The sequence below is a fragment of the Oncorhynchus keta genome, chromosome 19 (genome assembly GCF_023373465.1).
Source record: "Oncorhynchus keta strain PuntledgeMale-10-30-2019 chromosome 19, Oket_V2, whole genome shotgun sequence".
Classification (NCBI taxonomy): domain Eukaryota; kingdom Metazoa; phylum Chordata; class Actinopteri; order Salmoniformes; family Salmonidae; genus Oncorhynchus; species Oncorhynchus keta.
Genome location: NC_068439.1, coordinates 40,153,825 through 40,175,929, shown reverse-complemented (window position 1 = coordinate 40,175,929; position 22,105 = coordinate 40,153,825). Strand labels below are relative to the sequence as shown.

Sequence of the window (22,105 nt, the reverse complement as noted above, 5' to 3'; positions counted from 1 at the left end):
GCATGCTAGTTGTAGTGCGCTGGCACTCTAAGCCAAGATTTCAGATGCCCTTTAACCTGTCATCTATGACGGATCCGGAAGCCTCAGGAGCACTATCTCACTACTGTAACAGATATGGAAACCAAATGCAGGATAATCCCCCAGTTAGCACTTTACATCACCATTATACTAATCTCAATCCAGAGCCCATTCAGATTAGTTCAGTAAAATGATAATGCTCCGTCCATCGCTCATAAAGATTAGTCATCACACTGATAATCCCAAATCGAAGCCAAACGGTTATTTATCGGTTATTGGGTGGCGATATATGTGCTGACGGGTAAGTAATGTATGCTTTTATGGTATATAATTGATGTTATTCATTACCTAGATGTCAGCATCTGTAAAAAGGCGTCTTGGGGAACCAGTATACAGTATTCCTCGGTCATTGATTGTGGCCTGAGGGAGGAAAAACAGTGAAGAGAAAAGACACTGAGATCGATATTAGGCCACAATGTTTATTCAGTAGTGTTGTTTCAACGTATAGGTACAATACTGTCTGCTTTTGTAAGACAAAAAAAAAAAAATGCCAGTCATTATCATCACCCCCCTGGTGTAATGTACGCACCTCCCTATTCTCTCCAAGAGAGCGAGTACATTTCCAAATGGTAGGCACTTTGAAGGTTTAAAACATTGGTGAATATACATTTGTATATATAATATATCTTTTCATATACTAATAAGCAATTGGACTCAATGGTCAGAGCTCTAATAGAAATAAAAATATATATTTTTTTTAAAACAAAGAAAGAAATGTGGCCATAATGGGAATATGTATAGTGATGGTGAGAATACCGTCTTTGGGTTTTGTTCATGCAGTCCAGTACCTTCCTTTCTATGATAAGCTGAGAGAGAGGGGGGGGTTGCATGTAGAGGGCAGAAGCTTGAGGGTATAGCAGAGTGGGGAAGGAGGAGGAGGAAGGGTTGCATGGAGGAGGAGGGCCTCAGATTGGTGGTAGGAGTTCAGATGACAACGTCGATTTCACATTACCGTACAGCTCAACATCTCAAAAGGCAACTTCACTATCTGTTGTACCTTTCTCCTCGTTGCAGGTTGATGCAGAGGGGACCGTTTTAATGAGAAAGGGTGACGGCAACAACAGGTCAATCCCGTACCTTTGTACCTTTGGTGGTACATGTTGTTGTGCTTGGTAACCAACCTCACACTGTCTGATAATCGCTCTCAGGAAAGCTCTTCCCCGGTAAACAGAGCAATTCTGCGGACCAGCACCTGTATTGGGATTAGCTCAAATCGAGATGCATTGACTGACCACAACACTTGAAGCTTTAGAAAAAGGATCCAAAAGTTCCATTTCACTCTTAACAACTGGTACTGAACCACTGGGAACACCGCCGCCATCCGCACAGAGCTGACTCATTTCAATTGGCAGCTGGTGCGTGTCCAGGGGTACATAACAGGCCGCCAGAAAGGATCTCCTGACTAAACCAGCGACACGGGGAGACAAAAACACTGGGCGCGCTGGCAACACAGTGGAGTGAGACAAAGGGGAGGGGCCGACAGGTCCATTGGCTCTGGTCCAATCTGATTACCATGAGGAGATGGAGAGAGTGCTGGGGGTGAGAGTCAGAGGTGGTACAGGCAAAGTAAACTAGGGGGAAATATTGGGGGTGGAAGGGAGCCAACGCCCCTGAGCCAAATTTAACCCCAAATATACTAAACACTCTGAGCTGAACGAGACCAGCAGAGGAGCAATGCAGTGAATGTGCAATGTGAAACATCCACAAGACACACTGTAAAGTAGATCTTATATCTTTTTCTTGAGCCCCTGCCACATCTTCGCTTTTAAAGACCAATTCCCGATTATAAACTTGTACGCTGTATAAGAAATGGTTTTGACCAAGAGACACATTGAAAGATAACAAAACAAGACAAACAAAAATTAAATTAAACGCTCACTTTCCACTAGATGGGTGTGAGAGCAAGAAAATAAACATTGTAACCTGAAGGGAGAACATTTACATTGACCGTTATCAGCGTTAATATGAAGACGAAAGTACTTCATGAAAACTACAAAGGCATTTTTTTTTTTTTTACATCTGAGAAAAAAAAAAGATAAATTAATGAAATACACATTTTAGAGATCAATGTCAGACATGCTAGGACAAAAAGAAAAAAATATATGAAGTAGGATTGATACAGAATAATTATATTCAATTATTTCCACTTTTAAAAATATTCTTTACAAATACATACTGCTACAGTTAAATAGTAGTCAGTGACTAGAAACAGCTCCTTTGACAGAAGACAGATGGAATCGTTTTTTCTCACCTTTACAGATTGTGTTTTTTGTTTCGTTTTTTTCAGCCTTTTCAAATAATACACAAAATGTTTAAATACACTGAGATTTGCCATAAAATAAGCAATGCTTGGCTTTTCATTAAAAAAAAAGAAGAAAGAAAATGTCTTAATTACAATACTCTATGCAAAAGCTTTCCTTTATGTATTTTTTTTGTCAATAAATGTTTAACTTTTTTTTGTTGTTGTTGTAATTTAACAGCTTTTGTCGTTGTCATGGACTGCCATAAACTGTCACTGTGATTTGTCAATCTTCTCGCGAGGGGGTGGGGCTTTAGGCATAAAACTCCTTGGTTGGGGCCTTCTGATATGCTGCCCCAGAGGGTTTCTTCTCTCCCAGGTCGTAGCTGCCCTCATCCTTCTTCCTCATGCGGTAAACCAAGAGGAGGATGAGGAAGATGGCAAAGAGGAAGCCAATAACTCCGCCCGCAATGACAGCTGTGGACAGAGAGCAGGAGAGATCAGAGGTTAGAGGTCAAAGGCTATTCAGAGGACACTGAAGCTTACAGTATCTAGAGAGGGAACTTTAAATGCACTGTACCCTTTTGGTAAGCAATCTACCTGTCAAGCTACTCAACATTACTCCCAGATCTTGCCCTTTTTTCTTGTGTGCTAATTCTTTACATAGGCTTTCGTGATTTACCCATTAATACTTGTATGAGGTTTCTTTATAGTCCTTAATCTGTTTTAGGTCCCTCATGACGAAACAATCTCCCCTCTGCTTCAGTTTTATTTCAACATCTTGGACTGGCCCCTTGGCCCCATGGGTAAAAAGAAACCTGCCACTCTTCCAGTTGTGGGAGCCGTGGGAGCCATGGGGGACAGGAAGAGGAAAATTAGAGGTATAGAGGACAGGAGGAGGTTAGCTAGCCACGTCTCTTTGCACAGTGGGCTGGGCCTTCTGGTCTCTGGGTTTTACATTGAGTTAATCCACAGTATTTACAGGCTTGTCAAGGCCCGGGTTTCAGTGGATGTGGCCAACGTGACAGTAATTGAAAACAAATGAAAAAAGTAGCACACCTAGCAGACAGACTTTGAAAAGTCAGGGCCTCACATGTCTACAGGGTAGATCATTTGAACAATTTTGAAATACACTAGTTAGACAAATACTCAAGTTTGGATGTAACTTTTAGAAATGTCAAACTTTGGAATAAACATAAAAATCCAAATGCGCAAAGGCAACTAACTGGATGGATGTTTGTGGGATACACACCACGTGACTAAAAGTATGTGGACAACTGCTCGTCGAACATCTCATTCCAAAATCATGGTTATTAATATGGAGATGGTCCCACCTTTGCAGCTATAACAGCCTCCACATACTTCTGGGAATGATTTCCACGAGATGTTGAAACAGCCACAAGAGCATTAGTGAGGTCGGGCACTGTTGGTGGGCGATTAGGCCTGGCTCGCAGTCGCATTTCCAATTCATCCCAAAGGTATTCGGTGAGGTTGAGGTCAGGGATCTGTGCAGGCCAGTCAAGTTCTTCCACACCGATCTCAACAAACTATTTCTATATGGACCTCGCTTTGTGGGGGCATTGTCATGCTGAAACAGGAAAGGGCCTTTCCCAAACTGTTGCCACAAAGAAGGAAGCACAGAATTGTCTATAATGTAATTACATGCTGTAGCGTTAAGATTTTCCTTCACTGGAACTAAGGGGCCTAGCCTGTATCATGAAAAACAGCCCCAGACCATTATTCCTCCTCCACCAAATTTTATGCATTGGGGCATGTAGCGTTCTCCTGGTATCCACTAAACCCAGATTAATCCGTCGGACTGCCAGATGGTGAAGCGGGATTCATCACTCCAGAGAATGCGTTTCCACTGCTCCAGAGTCCAATGGCGGTGAGCTTCACACTACTCCAGCCGATGCTTGGCATTGCGCATGGTGATATTAGACTTGTGTGCAGCTACTCGGCCATGGAAACCCATTTCATGAAGCTCCCTACGAACAGTTCTTGTGCTGACATTGCTTCCAGAGGCAGTTTGGAACTCTGTAGCGAGTGTTGCAACCGAGGACAGATGCTGCTCCTAGATGTTTCCACTTCACAACAACAGCACTTACTGTTGACAGGGACAGCTTTAGCAGGGCAGACATTTGACGAACTGACTTGTTAGAAAGGTGGCATCCCATGACGGACGGTGCCATTTTGAATGTCACTGAGCAATTAAGAACGGGCCATTCTACTGCCAGTGTTTGTCTATGGAGATTGCATGGCGGTGTGCTTGATTTTCATACACCTGTCAGCAACGGGTGTGTCTGAATTAGCCAAATCCACTCATTTCAAGGGGTGTCCACATACTTTTGACCACGCCGTGTATTTCCAGCACAACTATATTGACGTCCGAATTCATCCTCATCCATTTCACTTCTTCCCAGGAACTAACAGACGGCTGTCACAACAAAGCAGAACTAAAGTAGCAATCCATTTGTAGCACACGACATGTGTATCTCTGACACTGAAGGGAAAACTGCATCAGTGAGTGTGATTTCCAGTCAGATCATTTCCCTAGTTCGCATTTCGCTAGAGCCGGGGAATTAACACTAAATTGGAGCACACCGCATTATGAACTCTGGAAGGTCCCACTGAGGGGTAATTTAGTTTATATATTAAACGGGTTATTTTCAGGAGCTGTAGAGAGCTTAGAGAGCTTGACAGACGTGGGGAGAAATCCCCCTTGCCCTTAGATGTGTGTTTTCTGCACCATTACTACCCTGACCTATTAACAGCACGATTAAGGAATGATCGGGAAATAAACGAAATGTATAACATCAATGTTAAAACGACTGTATGATAGATGATTAGGTGTTTTCATCAAGAGTCCCTTTGCAGAGCGTAGATGAAGTTGCTGCACAAGTGCCTAAAGATAAAGGATGTAGCAAAGATGCAACCAACTGAATGTGCCTGACATCAAGCAGACACATTTTGGCATCGATCCAAGCATGGCACCTGACCTACTTCATAATCAAAGACGTACTCAAGAACTCAGTGGAGAATTCAATTTGCAGTCCAGTTACCTGACAGTAGCTAGGTTTCCATCCAATTGGAGACAGATTTTAGTGTGAGTATTCAAAAATCTGCATAAAAACAATATGCGCATTTGCCCCCCCCCCATCAAATGTACTGTGAGCGATGACGTAATGCACATAAAAACAACTTTTGCGGTTCAATTCCAATGTACTGAATTAAAAAGGAGGTGGAATGGGTTTCCATCGCATTTTGAACTCTGCTGATGGTGTTGTCACAAAAACAATTGGGTTATACAGCGAATGTGCTCACTCTGGACTTGGCAAATGCCCACTAGCCAACAGCACGTAGATACAGTGCGGATAGGCTACCTACAGTGCCTTCAGAACGTATTCAAACCCCTTGACTTACTCCACATTTTGTCATGTTACAGCCTCTATCCAAAAGGGATTAAATCAATTTTTTCTTTGCCATCTACACACAATACCCCATTATGCCAAAGTAAAAACATGTTTTTTTACATTTATTTGAGCAAATATCTCATTTACATAAGTATTCACACAAATGATTCAAGCTCTGTCAAATGGCCATTTTCAAGTATTTTAAGCCGAATTAAGTCAAAACTAACTGGGCCATTCAGGAACATTTAATGTCGTCTTGAAAAGCAACTCCAGTGTATATTTGGCCTTGTATTTTAGGTAATTGTATTCCTAAAAGGTGAATTTGTCTCCCAGTGTCTGTTGGAAAGCACTGAGTATACTACTTTTATAAAGCCAGCTTCAGTTAGCTTCACATTCTAGCTCAGGCTTCATCCATACTATGACTCTAGCTGGCTTGTCATATGTGGCTAGGATTTTTTGCTTTGCTCTATTCCGTTTTTTTTTATCCTAAAAAACTCCCTTGCTGATGACAAGCATACCCATAACATGAAGCAGCCACCACCATGTTTGAAAATATGAGGAGTGGTACTCAGTGATGTGTTAGATTTTCCCCAAACATAACGCTTTTTATTCAGACAAAGTTGATTTCTTTGCAAAATTTGAGCAGTTTTACTTTAGTGCCCTATTGCAAACAGGATGCATGTTTTGGAATATTTTTTATTCTGTACAGTCTTCCTTCTTTTAGTATTGTAGAGTAACCACAATGTTGTTGATCCATCCTCAGTTTTAAGCTTTCACAGCAGTTCACAACAGTTTAAACTCTTTAACTGTTTTAAAGTCACCATTGGCCTCATGGTGAAATCCCTGAGACGGTTTCCTTCCTCTCCGGCAACTGAGTTAGGAAGGACCCCTGTATCTTTGTAGTGACTGGGTGTATTGATACACCATCCAACGCGTAATTAATAACTTCACGATGCTCAAAGGGATATTCAATGTTTGCTTTGTATCGATCGCCATGTCACCCGAATAAGACCCTCGATATATGTTCGAAAATAGCATAAAGCTTAAGTACTTTAGGCGCATAAAAAGACTAGATGGAAACCAGGTTGGTCATATAAGAAATTCAACCTAATTTCCTATTTAAAAGCTCACAACTCATAATCAACCTCTAGTCGATCACAAACAGTAGTCTAGTGTAGATGTGTAGACACAGGTGCAAGGACTGCATCCTGTGTCCACTGTCCAAACCACCAAACCCCAGTGTGGTTTCTGTACATACCTGCCAGCACCTCTGTTCTCTGGAAGAGGTTTTCCGAACGCACCTCGATGGGCTCCAGGGGGGAGCTGGGGACGCCGGTGGTGCTGGTGATCTGGTTCTTACGCTCGTCCTCTGTGACGGGTACAGGGGGCTGGGAGGAGAGAATGAGTTACAGATTGAGGGATACATACGGGTTCTGTACCAACATAATGGCCTGGAGCCTCATTTGTCAATCGTGCGTAGGCACAAGTCTGGGCGTAAATCGGCCGCGCGGGATCATTTCCACGCAAAGTGCGAGATTTAGCAACGTTTCCTCGACAGTGTGCGTACGTTTACGCACAACCGTGACCATGTGTACACATAGTGCCAAGTGGTGGAATAAGTGAACTGCTTGTCAAGCGTGGAATGTTGAAAATGTCACAATAAGTCATCATTCAAGAAAACGTCACTGTATTTACATTTGACCACGTCACTGCATTTGTACGATAACAATCCATATAAAGTAGAGTCATTTGTTCAATTAGAGGCACGTGTGAAAGTGAAACTATTGTTGAAACACTATAAAAGTCTAAGATGATGGGGAATCGAATGAGAGGCTAATCTTGCTCTGTTGGAAGATTCAGCACACGCTGCATTTGGCAGAGATTGCGTTTTTAGAGACGTGCTATCCACCCTTGTGTTTTTGGCAGCGGGGCGCTTGCCAATCGGCATCTTTCAGCCCTCGATGAGCCAATGTTTTGGATGCAATTCTCGGCAAAACAAATGTACAATCTCCATACACCATCGCACAACAGGTTGAAGTCAAGAGGGATTTCTTTACCATCAATGGGTTCCAAAATACGACCGGAGCAATAGAGGGAACCCACGTGGCCATAAAAGCACCATCCCAAAACGAGTTCAACCCTGTGAAACAGAAAAGGCTTCCACTCTTAATGTGCAGGTGATCAGTTAAGTGATGCGCAAAAGACGCTGCTGAGATTGGTGGCCAGGTGGTACGCACGACTCGTTCGTTCGGCACGACAGCGATGTCGGCCTATACGCCTTCAGGAGGGCGCTGTTGAGGATGAGGGGCTTATCGGTGAGTATATTTTCCATCGCTAAAAGCAACTAATTGTCCTAATGGTCGTCTCTTTATAGCTGTGTTTTTACTTCTAACGGTCAAGCCACAACTGAACGAGCCAAATAAAACCTTTTGGTTGCTTTTTTGTTTGTTTTTGTGACGTTGTATTTCATGGTACGGCGTTGTATACTCCCCACGGGCTTTAAAGGGGTGATATTTGAACCATATTTGGTTAATTAGGGTTGTTTGGAGATGCAAATAGCCACGGTCGTATTGCTACTATCCATCCCTAGTCTCTTCAGATCCGTAATGATTGAAGGGGCTAGGGGAACAGGAAAGGGACCACTATTGGCAACAAACCTGTGTCCCTGACTTGACTTAAGGGGAAGTGTATACACCATGGTGGGTCCAGGAGTTGATAGTGTTCCAAAATGTGAGATTATGGCTGTTGGTTCAGTAATCCAGCATAACGTACCACAGACCAGATCAACATCAGGGGTCTAAATGACTACTTGATCCTTATTGATCCTAGAATTCCAGCATTGGGGTCAATGCATGTTCAACTATTATCTGGGGGTGGTGAATTGAAAGGCCCTTAGTCAATTGTCAACCCGTTGATTTGTACAAAGGAATATCTACCATATGCAGCAGATAAGGACTGGTCATAGGGCAGTTCGGGCAAATGCTCAATGGGCTGGTCCATCTTTAGCTCAGTGGGCCGCTCTAAATAGTCTGGTGTATGGGTTGTTTGTTCTGTTCCCTCACCTCTGTTCGGACTGGCTTCCTGGGCGTTTGCATTGGCAGGTCCTCTCTGGGTGTGGCTGTCTCCACTCTAGGAGTGAAGTCTTTGGTGGAGTCCTTGGTGGGTTCTGCTTTAGGGGCAATGTACAGCGTGCTCACGGTCACCGCCTCCTCGAACACCTCCTCGCCAATGCCTGCAGAGCAAGATGAAGAGATAGCACTGTTTGTACTACTTCCCCGGAACTCAATCACTTTCACTTTAATGTCTGCTGAAGGCGAAAGGTCGTTTGAGTCTGTGTTTAAGTCCTAAATCCTGCTTTTTCACCAAGACCTTTGTTTTTAGAAGTACGTTACATTCGCATTCCTAATTCAATTGCAACAGACAAAAGCCACCTCCTGATATTCCCGAATGGGATGAGGTGGAGCTAATGTGAGGTGGAGCTAACGTGCTTCTACACCTGCATTGCTTGCTGTTTGGGGTTTTAGGCTGGGCTTCTGTACAGCACTTTGAGATATCAGCTGATGTACGAAGGGCTATATAAATCAATTTGATTTGAGTTAAAAACAAGTGTTCGCTACAGTTGTCATAGCACTTTGTTTACAGCCTGCTTTGCTTTGGCCGCCTGCCTGTCGTTAAAACGTTTTGTAAAAGGTGCTTCGATACCTAAGTGAAACCTCAGTTTCGACAGACATGCCTGTTCTGGGTGAAAGACACAGTATACAGCAGTGACTGTTTGTGTCCGCCAGCCTGCCTCCCTGTGCGTGTTGACCCAGTTGAAGGCTACGGTGACCAGACTCTTACCTGACCCTGACCCCGAGTTAAAGTCGTCGTCGTCCTCGGGGTAGTAGCCCCCGGACCCTGTGTCGTCAATGAAAAGTTCGTCCACTTCGGAGGACGACTTGGCCGCGTCCGCTATCTGAAAGAGAGAACGACAGAAACATAAGACTAAGTGTTGGAGGATTTAGACTGGAAAGAGACCACTTTTCAGTGTGCGAGTCTGACATAACTTTCCTGTAGCCACCACTTTGTCTTGCGAAAACAGTTCTAGCGGTGAACACATTCATGGATACTACGGTCTCACCTTTGGTAGGAGGCACTGAGTTTCATTGACAAGTCAACGCCAACGCTCTTATCACTGGACTCAAAGCCGTTAGTTGCCCCAAAAAGAGTTGCATTGGTAGTTTCGGGAACTACAGAATGTTCTGCCAGGTAGGACCATTGTGAAATGCTTGAACATCGTAATCCGTGTACCTCCGAGGAAACTTTTCTCAACAAACCGCACTGGATTATATCCCTGTCTCAAGAGAGATAACACCCCTATCTAAACAGATGAGCATTAAATTAGATGTCTAGCCCCGCCCGCCATCGTTGCCGGGGAGTGAAAGTCCATAGAAGTGTGTGGGTTTGTCTTACAGCTTAAACAGAGTAGCCAATAGGGAAGCTGAAATTGAACTATGCTGTTTGTGTGACTTGCAAAGGCATCAACCCCCTCGAGACTATAGCATGCTAGTTAATAAAATGTTATGTCATCCATCCTCAATTTCCTTTACACACAACATCATAGAAACTCTCTGTAATGACTGCACATTGGACAAAACATTGCCATTGCTGTGTGCGTGCATGTGGAATAGCTGGGTAGCTGGGTAGGCCCCATGGCAACCTCCATGGCAACCCCCAACCAACCTCCATTCAACCTCACTCAGAGCCCGGGTGTGATGTCTCCTCCATACTGATGCTACTTAAGAAAAGGGCCAACAATAAATCATCCCAGCGTTGCTAAGGTGCTTGTGTGGTGGTGGTGCTAGGTGCTGATAAACCTGAAACAAAATGAACTGGGATTCGATTTTACACTCGGTGCTTTTCCAGAAAAGGCCAGGGAACAAAAAGAGTTTCGGAGGGCCTGACATAAGAGATTACTCTTTTCTTTGGAAGGAAGCTGTGGTAAAGGTAGAAAAGTAGTAGGTTTGTGTTGTCTGTCTGTCTGTCTGTCTGTCTGTCTGTCTGTCTGTCTGCCTGCCTGCCTGCCTGCCTGTCTGTCTGTCTGCCTGCCTGCCTGTCTGCCTGCCTGCCTGCCTGTCTGTCTGTCTGTCTGTCTGTCTGTCTGCCTGCCTGCCTGCCTGCCTGCCTGCCTGTCTGTCTGTCTGTCTGTCTGCCTGCCTGCCTGCCTGCCTGCCTGCCTGCCTGCCTGTCTGCCTGCCTGCCTGTCTGTCTGCCTGCCTGCCTGCCTGTCTGTCTGTCTGCCTGCCTGCCTCCTGCCTGTCTGTCTGTCTGTCTGTCTGTCTGTCTGTCTGTCTGTCTGTCTGCCTGTCTGCCTGCCTGCCTGCCTGCCTGCCTGCCTGTCTGTCTGTCTGTCTGTCTGTCTGTCTGTCTGTCTGCCTGCTGTCCTGCCTGCCTGCCTGTCTGTCTGTCTGTCTGTCTGTCTGTCTGTCTGTCTTCTGTCTGTCTGTCTGTCTGTCTGTCTGTGTGTCTTGCGCACCCACACACACCTTTTTACTATGCCTGCACACAGATGAACAACTGACACACACCACACACCCACACCACACACCCACACACACACACACACACACACACACACACACACACACACACACACACACACTATTCAATACATCACAAATATAAAGAAAGAAACACTAAACAATGACACTGCTATAGTGTACAAAGGGCAAGCACACAGTGAATCAAATCAGATATTAATTCTAGAGCGGAAATTGTCAGTAAACTCCTGCCCCCTTATCACTATTGACATTTTGATCCTTCCAGGAAGACTTGCCTTTGAATTATTCTCACGAGCTGGGAGTTCCAAGCCTAGAACCCCATAACAAAGAAGTGCCATCCCCATAGAAACATTAGGCTACTAATTCTATTTCTACGCCATTCTCTCGTGTATGGAAACCCTCTTCTCCTTCCAGATAGTGTCTTCTGTGTTTGTTTACTTTCTTTCCACAGAAAGTGAGAGGCCAGACAGGGCACCGATTCTCTTTCAGCTCGTCAACTAAATGGCAATTAGGCTATTACAGCCTAATGCTGTTCCCCCTCGTGGTGCTCTTCACAAACAAAGCCTGCTCTACACATGATCTGACTACTGCGCACTGGCATTCTTTCAACTCAAGACATAAAGGCTTTCTTCCAAGCAGGCTTTTTCTTTATAAAGACGAGGGCTCCAGAGTACGGACAGACATCTGTTGAGGCTTCAAGCATACACACACACACACACGCACGCACGCGCATTTGAAATACTTTATTTGAATCCACCAATCAAATTTGCATTAAAAAAGGGATCCAAACATTTCAAAGGTCCCTGTTTGTATGACACTCAAGGGTACAGAAAGCACATCCTTCTCCACGACAGCTGAAACAGAGCAGTCCCGAGCCAAATGCTTTGCCCTAGTTTTTGTCAGGCCCGCAGTCTGGAGGCCACGCGCCGCACGCCTGTGTACGTGGCCGAGACTGCCAAATATCAGCCCCACCAGCTTGAACCTCCACCCGAGACTGTCCAAGCGTGCCACGCGGGGCCTGGTATTTCAGAAGCTTTCTGGCAAAGGCCTGCTCCATGGAGCCGTCAAAAGAGCAGCCCACTTACAGAATGAGCCCTTCCCCCTGGCCTCCCCCCACAACAACAATATTTGACACACAGGAACACATCATCATCATCATCATCATCATCATCATCATCATCATCATCGTCATCATCATCGTCACACCAGCTTCCCCTTACACAAGAATGTTTCTGTATGTGTGCTGGTGGTGAGACTACTTCACCTCTCTGGCTATCAGGTCAACAAGGCGGTCATGTCTAGCAACGCACCAATCCTTTAATGACCAGCAGCCATTCAAAACATGGACAATGAACTCCATTACATTTGACTCATGTAGAATACAAAATGGGTCATGGTTCACAGGGTTCCAGAGTGGTAGATTATATTTTGTTGGTAGGACTTGCAGCCTCGCCTTGGATGAGATGTTCCATCATGGGTGACTGAAGCCTCCACGACAACACCGAGATCTCACCCCAACTGCATCAGAGGCCGTCACTGGCTCAGTTTGCACATCAGTCCGAGTCCACCTGAGCTCCACTCCAGTCTGGTTACACAGGTCGTTGAGGTCAGGTTGAGGTCAGGACAGTCTGACCAGACACCAAAGCCCGCACAGCGCGAGTGTCCAATTTCCCATTGACATTCCTCCAGGAAGTCGTCCTCGGTGTCCATGGCTAGTGGAACCTTCCTCCCCTCTTTTCCCTTGCATTCATTTATGTGAAATTTGTTTAAAAAAAAAAATTAAAAAAAAGGCTATTTAAATCATTTTTTATTCTAGGTCTCTACAGAGTAAGGACAGACATCGGTTAAAGCTTCAAGCACACGCACATGCACCCCCCCGAGAGAGAGTGAGAGCGGTCGGATACAAAACATACAATCCCTCTTCACTGGTATGAATAAAGGGGAGAAAGCCTGTAGAGAATTCACACAGCCAATCAGAGCCTTAGCCGAGACCCTAACAAGCAGCGAGCAGCACCTAGTCGTGCGCCTGACCGACTGATTGACTGACAGAGAGACTGCGATAACAAGGGTCTAGCAGCACTGTGGCTTCTATTAGAACTGAACTACAGCAGTTCCTACTGTCTGTCTGCTCCTCATGAACAACTAGTGGCCAGCAGGAGGCTTGGTGGTGATGCAGTCGGTCTCCATAGAGACCTTGTCTAGGGAAAGAAACATAATAGACAAGAGGAGGAAGAAGAGAGGGGGAGGAGAGAGGAGAGGAGAGGCAGAAAGAGGAAAGAGAGAGAGAGAGAGAGAGAGAGAGAGAGAGAGATTATGTGCTGCAGTAGACAATCTGTTGCCAGCAGGTTGCTTTGCTAAAAGCCTGTCAAACCACCAAACCTATGCCTGGCGGTGTCGGGAAGCCAAAGAGGCTCTCTCGATGGCTTGGGCAGTTAGCTGTGAGCTAGCGCTATTGTATGTATGTGTGTGTGTGTGGGGGGGAGGGGTAGTTAGAGTAGGGGATGGGTGGCTAAGGGTCGTGGGGGTAGTGTAGGGTAGCTTGGATGAGCCATCTTGCCCCATCTCTAATCCGCGTTGACACACTGCATTCACTTCTTACACGGTCAATATTAACTCACCCCGAGACATGGGAGATGGGAGAGACGGGGGAGAGACAGGGGAGATGGGAGAGACGGGGGAGAGACAGGGGAGATGGGAGAGACGGGGGAGAGACGGGGGAGAAAAATAGTGTTCCTCAAAGGTATGCAGACACGCATGAATACACTCACACACGCATGGGCTCACACACACACGGACACACACGCACACACACGGACACACAGTAAGGCTTCACAGGAGTGGAAAACAAGAGACAGGGGACAGGGGGCAGACACTGCCTCAGACATTCTTCGTCGGTCTGGTGCTCTGCTCCCGCTCTAAAATATTTCCTTAAGAGTACCTCAAATGAACTATGAGGGCGAGCGACGCCCATGACATCAGAAAGCACTTGACTTGCAATGCCGTCCTTTCATGTTTCATAAGAATATCTACTCATGCCACCTATGGTACCTCACAGTACAGTGTCCAGGCTATATTAAGCCTTCAATGGTCACCGGTCAGTATTGTCCTCTTCTGTAAGACCATTGGCTACCGCTGTACTATCAAAAGAAATCGGTCTCCTCTCTCCTCTCATGGCAAATAAAAGTAGGGCCTGCTGAACATCGATGACTTTCTGAATGAGAAAAGGCCTGGATGTCTCTGTGTTAATCTCTAAATAATAAACTGCAGGTAGCTGTGAGTTTATTTGTAAACTCAGTGAGCCGCAGATCCATACGGCTCAATACTGCCACCACTCTGGCCTCCTTCCCGTCTCTCTCCCACTGGCACGTTTACAGGTTTTTGGGGTTTGTTATCGGCCTTGAATGGATGGACGGCTACGGCTTTTCCCTGTGGCCGACCTGGCTGGGAGGAAAAGATTGGGGAGCACTGGGCGAGTGGGCGAGAGCAATTAGCTTGAGTGGGCTAAAATGGCTGGGTTCAAGATGCAGTGTTCCAATAGTGAAGTGTTTCAAGAAGTTAAGAGTTGACTCTTGCTATTGGTCCTATGTGGAATTTAGTGTGTATCTTATTGCATTAAGAGATACCCGACAACAACAACGGACTGCTAGGTTGGCATCGGTCGGTGGCCATTTTGCAGGATAACGCTAGAACCTGCTAACACTAAACAAACCAGCAGGCAGCTAGCTTCATAATGTATGTTTGCTGGTGAGGATTTGTTTGTCGAATGCATTTGGGGGTTGAGAAATTGAGTTGAAAAATACCAACGCTGCACCAATGGAGGTGGAGTTCAAACAGGGACCCAGAAAATAAACAAAATGCTTGTGGTGGTGGAGGAAAGAAGGGAGAGTAGGGTGGTGGGGATGGGGTCGTCTCTCAGCCGCTCTTCAGAACCTTCAACTTTTATTGCCCTCCCGGGGATCATAATAAGGAACTAATCGATCGTCTTTGAGACACTGGAGGGCAGGGGCTGTTACAGCAGGAAGTTGACACAAATCAAACTCTCCCTAAAACCAGACTGTGTGACCTAGAGCTATTCCAGGAGTGTGGGGGACAGCTTTGTAGCGCGCGCGCGCGTGTGTGTGTGTGTGCGTGTGTGTGTGTGTGTGTGTGTGTGTGTGTGTGTGTGTGTGTGTGTGTGTGTGTGTGTGTGTGTGTGTGTGTGTGTGTGTGCGTGGGGGTTGACATTTACCATGAGAAGCAGCCTAATCCAGGAAACAGAATCTGTTCATCTGGCTCTGTTACTAGCAGCTCACTTTGCCACATGTTCCTTTTTGCATCACGCATAATAGCACAACATAATGCATTCATGATAGGGATTTCTGGTTCATGATTATTCTTTTTTTAAAGTATATAAAGTAGAGGTCGACCGATTAATCGGAATGGCCGATTTCAAGTTTTCATAACAATCGGAAATCGGTATTTTGGGGCGCCGATTTCAGATTTTTAAACATATATATTTTTTTTTATGCCTTTATTTAACTAGGCAAGTCAGTTAAGAACAAATTCTTATTTTCAATGACGGCCTAGGAACGGTGGTTTAATTGCCTTGTTCAGGGGCAGAACGACAGATTTTCACCTCGTCAGCTCAGGGGATACAATCTTGCAACCGTACAGTTAACTAATCCAAAGCTCTAACCATTGCATTCCAACGAGGAGAACTAATTCGCCAGAATTTTACGTAAATATGACATAACATTGAAGGTTGTGCAATGTAAGAGCAATATTTAGACTTAGGGTTGCCACCCATTAGATAAAATACAGAACGGTTCCATATTTCACTGAAATAATAAACGTTTTGTTTTTGAAATTATAGTTTCCGGATTTGACCATATTAACGACCAAAGGCTCGTATTTCTGTTTGTTATTATGTTATAATTAAGTCTGATTTGATAGAGCAGTCTGACTAAGCAGCAGCAGGCCCGTAATCATTCACTCAAACTGCACTTTCGGGCATTTTGACAGCAGTTCTTCGCAAGCACAGCACTGTTTAACTTCAAGCCTATCAGCCTAATGAATGGTGTAACCGATGTGAAATGGCTAGCTAGTTAGCTTGGTGTGCACCAATACTGTTTCAAACGTCACTCGCTTTTAGATTTGGAGTAGTTATTCCCCTTGCGCTGCAAAGTCGCGGCTTTTGTGGAGCGATGGGTAACGCTGCTTCGAGTGTGGCCTTTGTCGATGTGTTCCTGGTTCGAGCCCAGGTAGGGGCGCGGAGAGGGACGGAAGCTATACTGTTACACTGGCAATACTATAGTGCCTATAAGAACATCCAATAGTCAAAGGTATATGAAATACAAATGGTATAGAGAGAAATAGTCCTATAAATACTATATTAACTACAACCTAAAACCTCTTACCTTGGAATATTGAAGTCTCGTGTTAAAAGGAACCACCAACTTTCATATGTTCTCATGTTCTGAGCAAGGAACTTAAACGTTAGCTTTTGTACATGGCACATATTTTACATGGCACACATTTTTACATGGCACATATTGCATATTGGCACATATTACTTTCTTCTCCAACACTTTGTTTTTGCATTATTTAAACCAAATTGAACATGTTTCATTATTTATTTGAGGCTAAATAGATGTTATTGATGTATTATATTAAGTTAAAATAAGTGTTCATTCAGTATTGTTGTAATTGTCATTATTACAAATAAAAAATCCCAGAAAATCGGCCGATTAATCGGCATCGGCGGTGAAAAATCATAATCGGTCGACCTCTAATATAAAGACTTTAAAATCCTAATTGGAAAACGAAAGAGGAGCTAGACAGACGAGTGCTGACAGTATATGCAGTTTATACCTTTTGAATCCACACCGTTATCACTCGTAATAAACTGAAAGGTAAACACTGAAATGAACACAGCTGAGGTGCTCTTTCCTGTTTCAAAGCAGTGCCACACTTGCGTTGAGATGAGGGGATTACCTTTTTATTTTGTGGTGCTGTGGACGGCGGAGAGCAGACATTTACGGCTTCATTAGCAGATCTTTATGTCCTCGTAAAGATTGAGTAAACGGTCTGAGACTGCGCTGAAATGAAAACCAGCAGACCTTGCTGCTCTATGGACCTGGATCAGTTCACCCCATACTTCTGGGTAAATACGCTCAGTACTTTCAGAACCATTTGACCCGTTTCTGTTCGCCAACAAGGCCTGGACATCCGATACCCTCAAAAAGGCCTTCGAGTTCCGACACGGGGCCATTAAAAAGTTTCAGCGTAAGCTTTGATTTAGTCATCCTAACAAACAATGTGTCCAAGTCCAGTCAAGCACCTCAAACCACCTCAAACTACATCCATATGTGAACAAACACAAGCTGCAGAAGCAAACATTTGTTACAGTTTGACTGAAATAAGTCCTGCCTCGGGAGTTTTGGCAAAAATGCCAGTCTCACAAAGGAGAACAGAGAGTTTGACTAATTCCCTCCTCACATACACTGAGGATTCATCTACCTCAGACTGCATAAATAACACGAGGCAAGAATCATAAAGAAGCCGATAACACAGAGACGGAGAAAATACTTTTCTTTTGAGCGAGTGCCAAAACAAATCCAACGTTTTTCCTACAGACGACCAATAAGACACAACACACTCCAGCTATGACTTCCCCTGCTTCCTGAGTGGAAGAGAGTCAATTGCATGGTTTCCAACGAAAAACAGATGCGCACTGATAGCCTGGCCACGGGACAATAGAGTAAACTTCGCTTACACCCCTACCTGTGCAATCCTATTTACGCCGTTCGGCATGACAAAATAAGAAAAGCCAATGTGCCCCAATCTCGCTGCGGTCTCGGTGTGTGCCTGCGAGCGCTCACACGCTGCGACACATTATGGCTCATTTACTTCATCTCAGACCATGAAATAGTTTACCAGAATACCAATTAAAGCCTGTCTACTTGACTCATCCGCAGAGGCACCTGATGAGCCTAATATAAAGTTAATGTAACCCTTCAGTGAACCCCCCCCCCCTCCCCCCCACACACACACGCACACAGCACCCATAAAATAATAAGAAACAACGTGGCTCATGTGGTTTCAACATGTCGAGTTTTCAGCGAATACCTCAGCTCCGTGGCATCTAAGCCCGTAGTCCGTGACAAGAGTTCTTTCTGCACACAGCCCTCTACGGATTCCCAAATCCACCGTTCGGTATACTACCTGCCCCGGGTGGGAATTGGGAAATTCCTCAGCCCCGTTAAACAGCTTTGATATGCACTGGAAACCCAAGGTTCTTTGTCAGCTCGGAAACCCAATACGCTGGGAAATGGGCTTCACCTGCGAGTCATTTTTGTGAGGAGGGAAACTGAAAGATTTGCTGCAGCACAACAGGTTCCTTCCCTCAAGTCACAGTGGAAATAGGAGGCTGTAACAAGCATGGCTGAACAGAAACAAGCACGGGGTAGTTTTAAGTGCTTAGGCCTGTATAAAACAAGTCTCATATTCAATAGCCTTAAGACCTCTAGCTATAACAAAAAAAAAGTATCACTAATCTAGAATTCCTACATCCAGGAAAGGCGTTCTGGCTTGACTACCATACATCAAGTCCACTACCCTCACAAATACCACTGGGCCAGTCAAAATGGTGCCCGTATCAACATGAATGGTACGTCTCTTCAGGGGGCAGCTCTGTGAGGGGAGGATGTTGCTTGTTCAACAGGGGTGGGGAGAAAGGTTGAAGGGGGGCTTAGAAAAGTTTCAATCCTCAGCAAACCACTGACCCTCGAATTGATATCGTCTGAAGTGGAAAAGTAGCGTGCCGTGTTCGCAAATTCACCAATTGGCCGGTTGTGACTTGTCTGAATGACGTTGGAGACGCACTAGTGTTCATATCACACATCCCTGACTAACTCAGCAACACATTCCTTCTCACAAAGGAACGTTTCAGTAAAGGTTTGAACGATCCTTCCTTTCACATTCCCGCTCGCCGAAAAGTAACACATTATCAGCGACAAGGCAATGACCGTTGGTCCTCAAACATCTCCAGTGAAATGAGTAAGAAGACGAGAGTGGAAGAGCGGTTAACAAATGTGATCTTTAAAGGTTATATAGACTGAATTAGTCCTCCAGCCAGTTAATCATTGGCTCATATCACCTAAAGAGAGGTTGATGAGGGGAGAGAGAGAGAGAGAGAGAGAGAGAGAGAGAGAGAGAGAGAGAGAGAGAGAGAGAGAGAGAGAGAGAGAGAGAGAGAGAGAGAGCACAAAAGAGAAAGAATATGAGGAGACATTTGAACACACACACACATTTCCACAGGCGTCATCAGTTTCACCTTTAATTAATAGCCGGACCAAACCTCTACTGATGCACTTTTGGCTAGAGGCACATTAAAGCAAGATGAGGCGCTTTCAATCTCAATCATGGGGAAAATGAGAAGGCCTGCCCCGCGGTCGGCTCTAGACGCTCCCGCTGAAGAAAATGTGCACTTTCCCAAGAGCTCATTCTCCAAGTCTGAGTAACCTTCCCATGACTCATTGATCTTAATATAAAACAGATCGGATTTCCATTCCTGTAGTAAAATCCCTGGGGGCCCGGGTTGGGGGATTTTTAATTTGCCTTCTGGCCTCAAAGACGTAGATTACACCTTTCTGACTTCTCCTGCAGCACATTAATATTGTCTTACTTAGCTTTGAGCCTACAGGTGGAAGAGAGGACTGTTTTTTCTGGTAAAATAAGGAAATTAATACTTTTGCTCCCAGGCAGGTATAATTGGCTCTTCGTCATGGGGGCCTGTACACATTAGGCAGAGTATACAGGATGGATATTGCAGGAAACAGGCCTTGGGTTCTGTTCAAAGCGCTCATCTCTTTGGCTTGATATGCAACACTCGAGCGCGATTGGGCTCTCCCTGAACACGGGCCACAGGCTCAGCTGGCCCGCGTGTGGTCCAGATTCGGAGCGCCGTACCGTTCCGCCGGGAGCTGTCAACGACTGAAAGGCATTCCTGCCTGATGAAAAGCTATCGGAGGATGAATGCCGAGAGGACTTGCCAAGTCCTCTTCTCGGAGAGGGAAAACAGGTCTTCGCTTTTTCCTTATATCTTAATATGAGCCAGAGGGAGGGAATGGACGAGGATGGATACTTTTCACCAAAGATTCATTCCTGATTACTGCATTGCTGGAATAAGAAGAGGGGTGTGTACTTTGACTGTGACACGAACAGCGACTGGACCAAATCCTCTCAACAGTATTCAGCTTTATATTCCAAGGACTCGATTCAAACTGTTCACATGAAAACAAGTTACGTAAAACAGGAGCTAACACCTGGGCCGCGGGGGGGGGGGGACCTTTACAGTGCACTGCCACGGTACACAAACCTCCATACACGCGGAGAGGCACAAACACATGAAGCGGCATGCGGTCTCACATGTACATAAGCACAGGGACACACGCTCCCTCGCTTGTGCACTCCAATTTTTGTTCATGGGTCTTTACTGTACAGGGTTATTAAATTACCTCTAATCCATGCCACTGTTGCCATCGTGTCACAAGGCACTTCTCATTCACGCTTCAAACAGTCTGAGATTCCCTTCAGCGTGTCAGGATAAAGGCATGGCTTCAATCAGCATCGCTCAAAGCCTTTGTGTTCGGTTCCCCCGGGCCTCTAAAAGAGCTATGGCATCCAGGGAGGGGGGCGTGATGGATAAATTACCTGCTGGTTCAAAGTTGAATTGAATCCAGATTCTAAGCCTCGGCCAGAGTGGTGAAAAAAGTAGCTGTATGTGCCTTTGTCCGGCTTCCATCCAAGCTTTTAAACCTTTTCTTAACAGGAAACTCATGAGTTCTTCAGAGCCAGCTCATTAACCCCATGCAGCCAGAAAGGGCCGTGACATGAAAGAGCTTCGAGGAGCGACGGGTCAAAGGTGACCTGACCACAATGTCATATTGTCTTCCTCACAACATAAAGCAGAAGAGTGGCTCAATGGGGGGGTTTCCTTGTCTCTTGGTAGTCAAGGCGCAATGGAGATTGCATGTGACTTTTGACTTTTTTTGTCTTTTCGACTTTTTTTTGTCTTTTTAATTGATAACATCCAATTTTATAGGCATGGACAGGCAAGTTTTGTGTTGACGTAACAAGATTATTTTCCGAATGTATTTAGCATTCAGAGTTTAGCGTCATTTCCAATCTTATTCCTTTCATTTACCGTAAGAAAACTTAAGAATGGACCGGTGGGATGTGGAAAAGTTCATGCTCTTTCACCCACACTCAAGCTCATTTACACATATGGCCTTTTCCCCACCCACTTATCTATTTGTGCCAAAAAAAATGATGACCTGCCAAAGCTCAGTCTATCTCTCACTGCCACACTGCTGCAAATGGGCCTTTATCTGGAGAAATAAAAGTCATATGTATGAGGGAGGGTGGACGGATGGGAGGGGCGATTTCACTGCTTTGGCTGACTGCTTCAGTGGCTGATCTCCAACCCTTCCCTTAACCCTGCACAGCGCAGATGCAATGATGAAAGATGCTGACTATGATGTTGACAATGATGCTGACTAAGATGCTGACTTCTATGATGTTGACAATGATGTTGACTATGATGCTGACTATGATGTTGACTAAGATGCTGACTATGATGTTGACAATGATGCTGACTATGATGCTGACTATGATGTTGACAATGATGCTGACTATGATGCTGACTATGATGTTGACTATGATGCTGTGTTGACTATGATGCTGACTATGATGTTGACTATGATGCTGACTAGGATGTTGACTATGATGCTGACTATGATGCTGACTATGATGGAGATTGACTATGATGCTGACTATGATGTTGACTATGATGC

At 45.0% G+C, this 22,105-nt stretch overlaps 1 protein-coding gene across 1 annotated transcript in view; it reads right to left on the bottom strand.

Annotated features, from left to right (window-relative positions):
• Positions 1–477: 477 nt before the first annotated feature.
• Positions 478–22,105, bottom strand: part of LOC118398279 (syndecan-2-A-like) — a 33,797-nt gene continuing 12,169 nt past the window's right edge. The window contains exons 2-5 of the mRNA XM_035793467.2: positions 9,571–9,685; positions 8,793–8,962; positions 6,989–7,118; positions 478–2,794 (exon numbers count right to left, since the gene is read on the bottom strand). Of these exons, the coding sequence (XP_035649360.1) occupies positions 2,631–2,794; positions 6,989–7,118; positions 8,793–8,962; positions 9,571–9,685 (579 nt within the window). The 3' untranslated portion in view covers positions 478–2,630. The remainder of the gene's footprint in view (positions 2,795–6,988; positions 7,119–8,792; positions 8,963–9,570; positions 9,686–22,105) is intronic.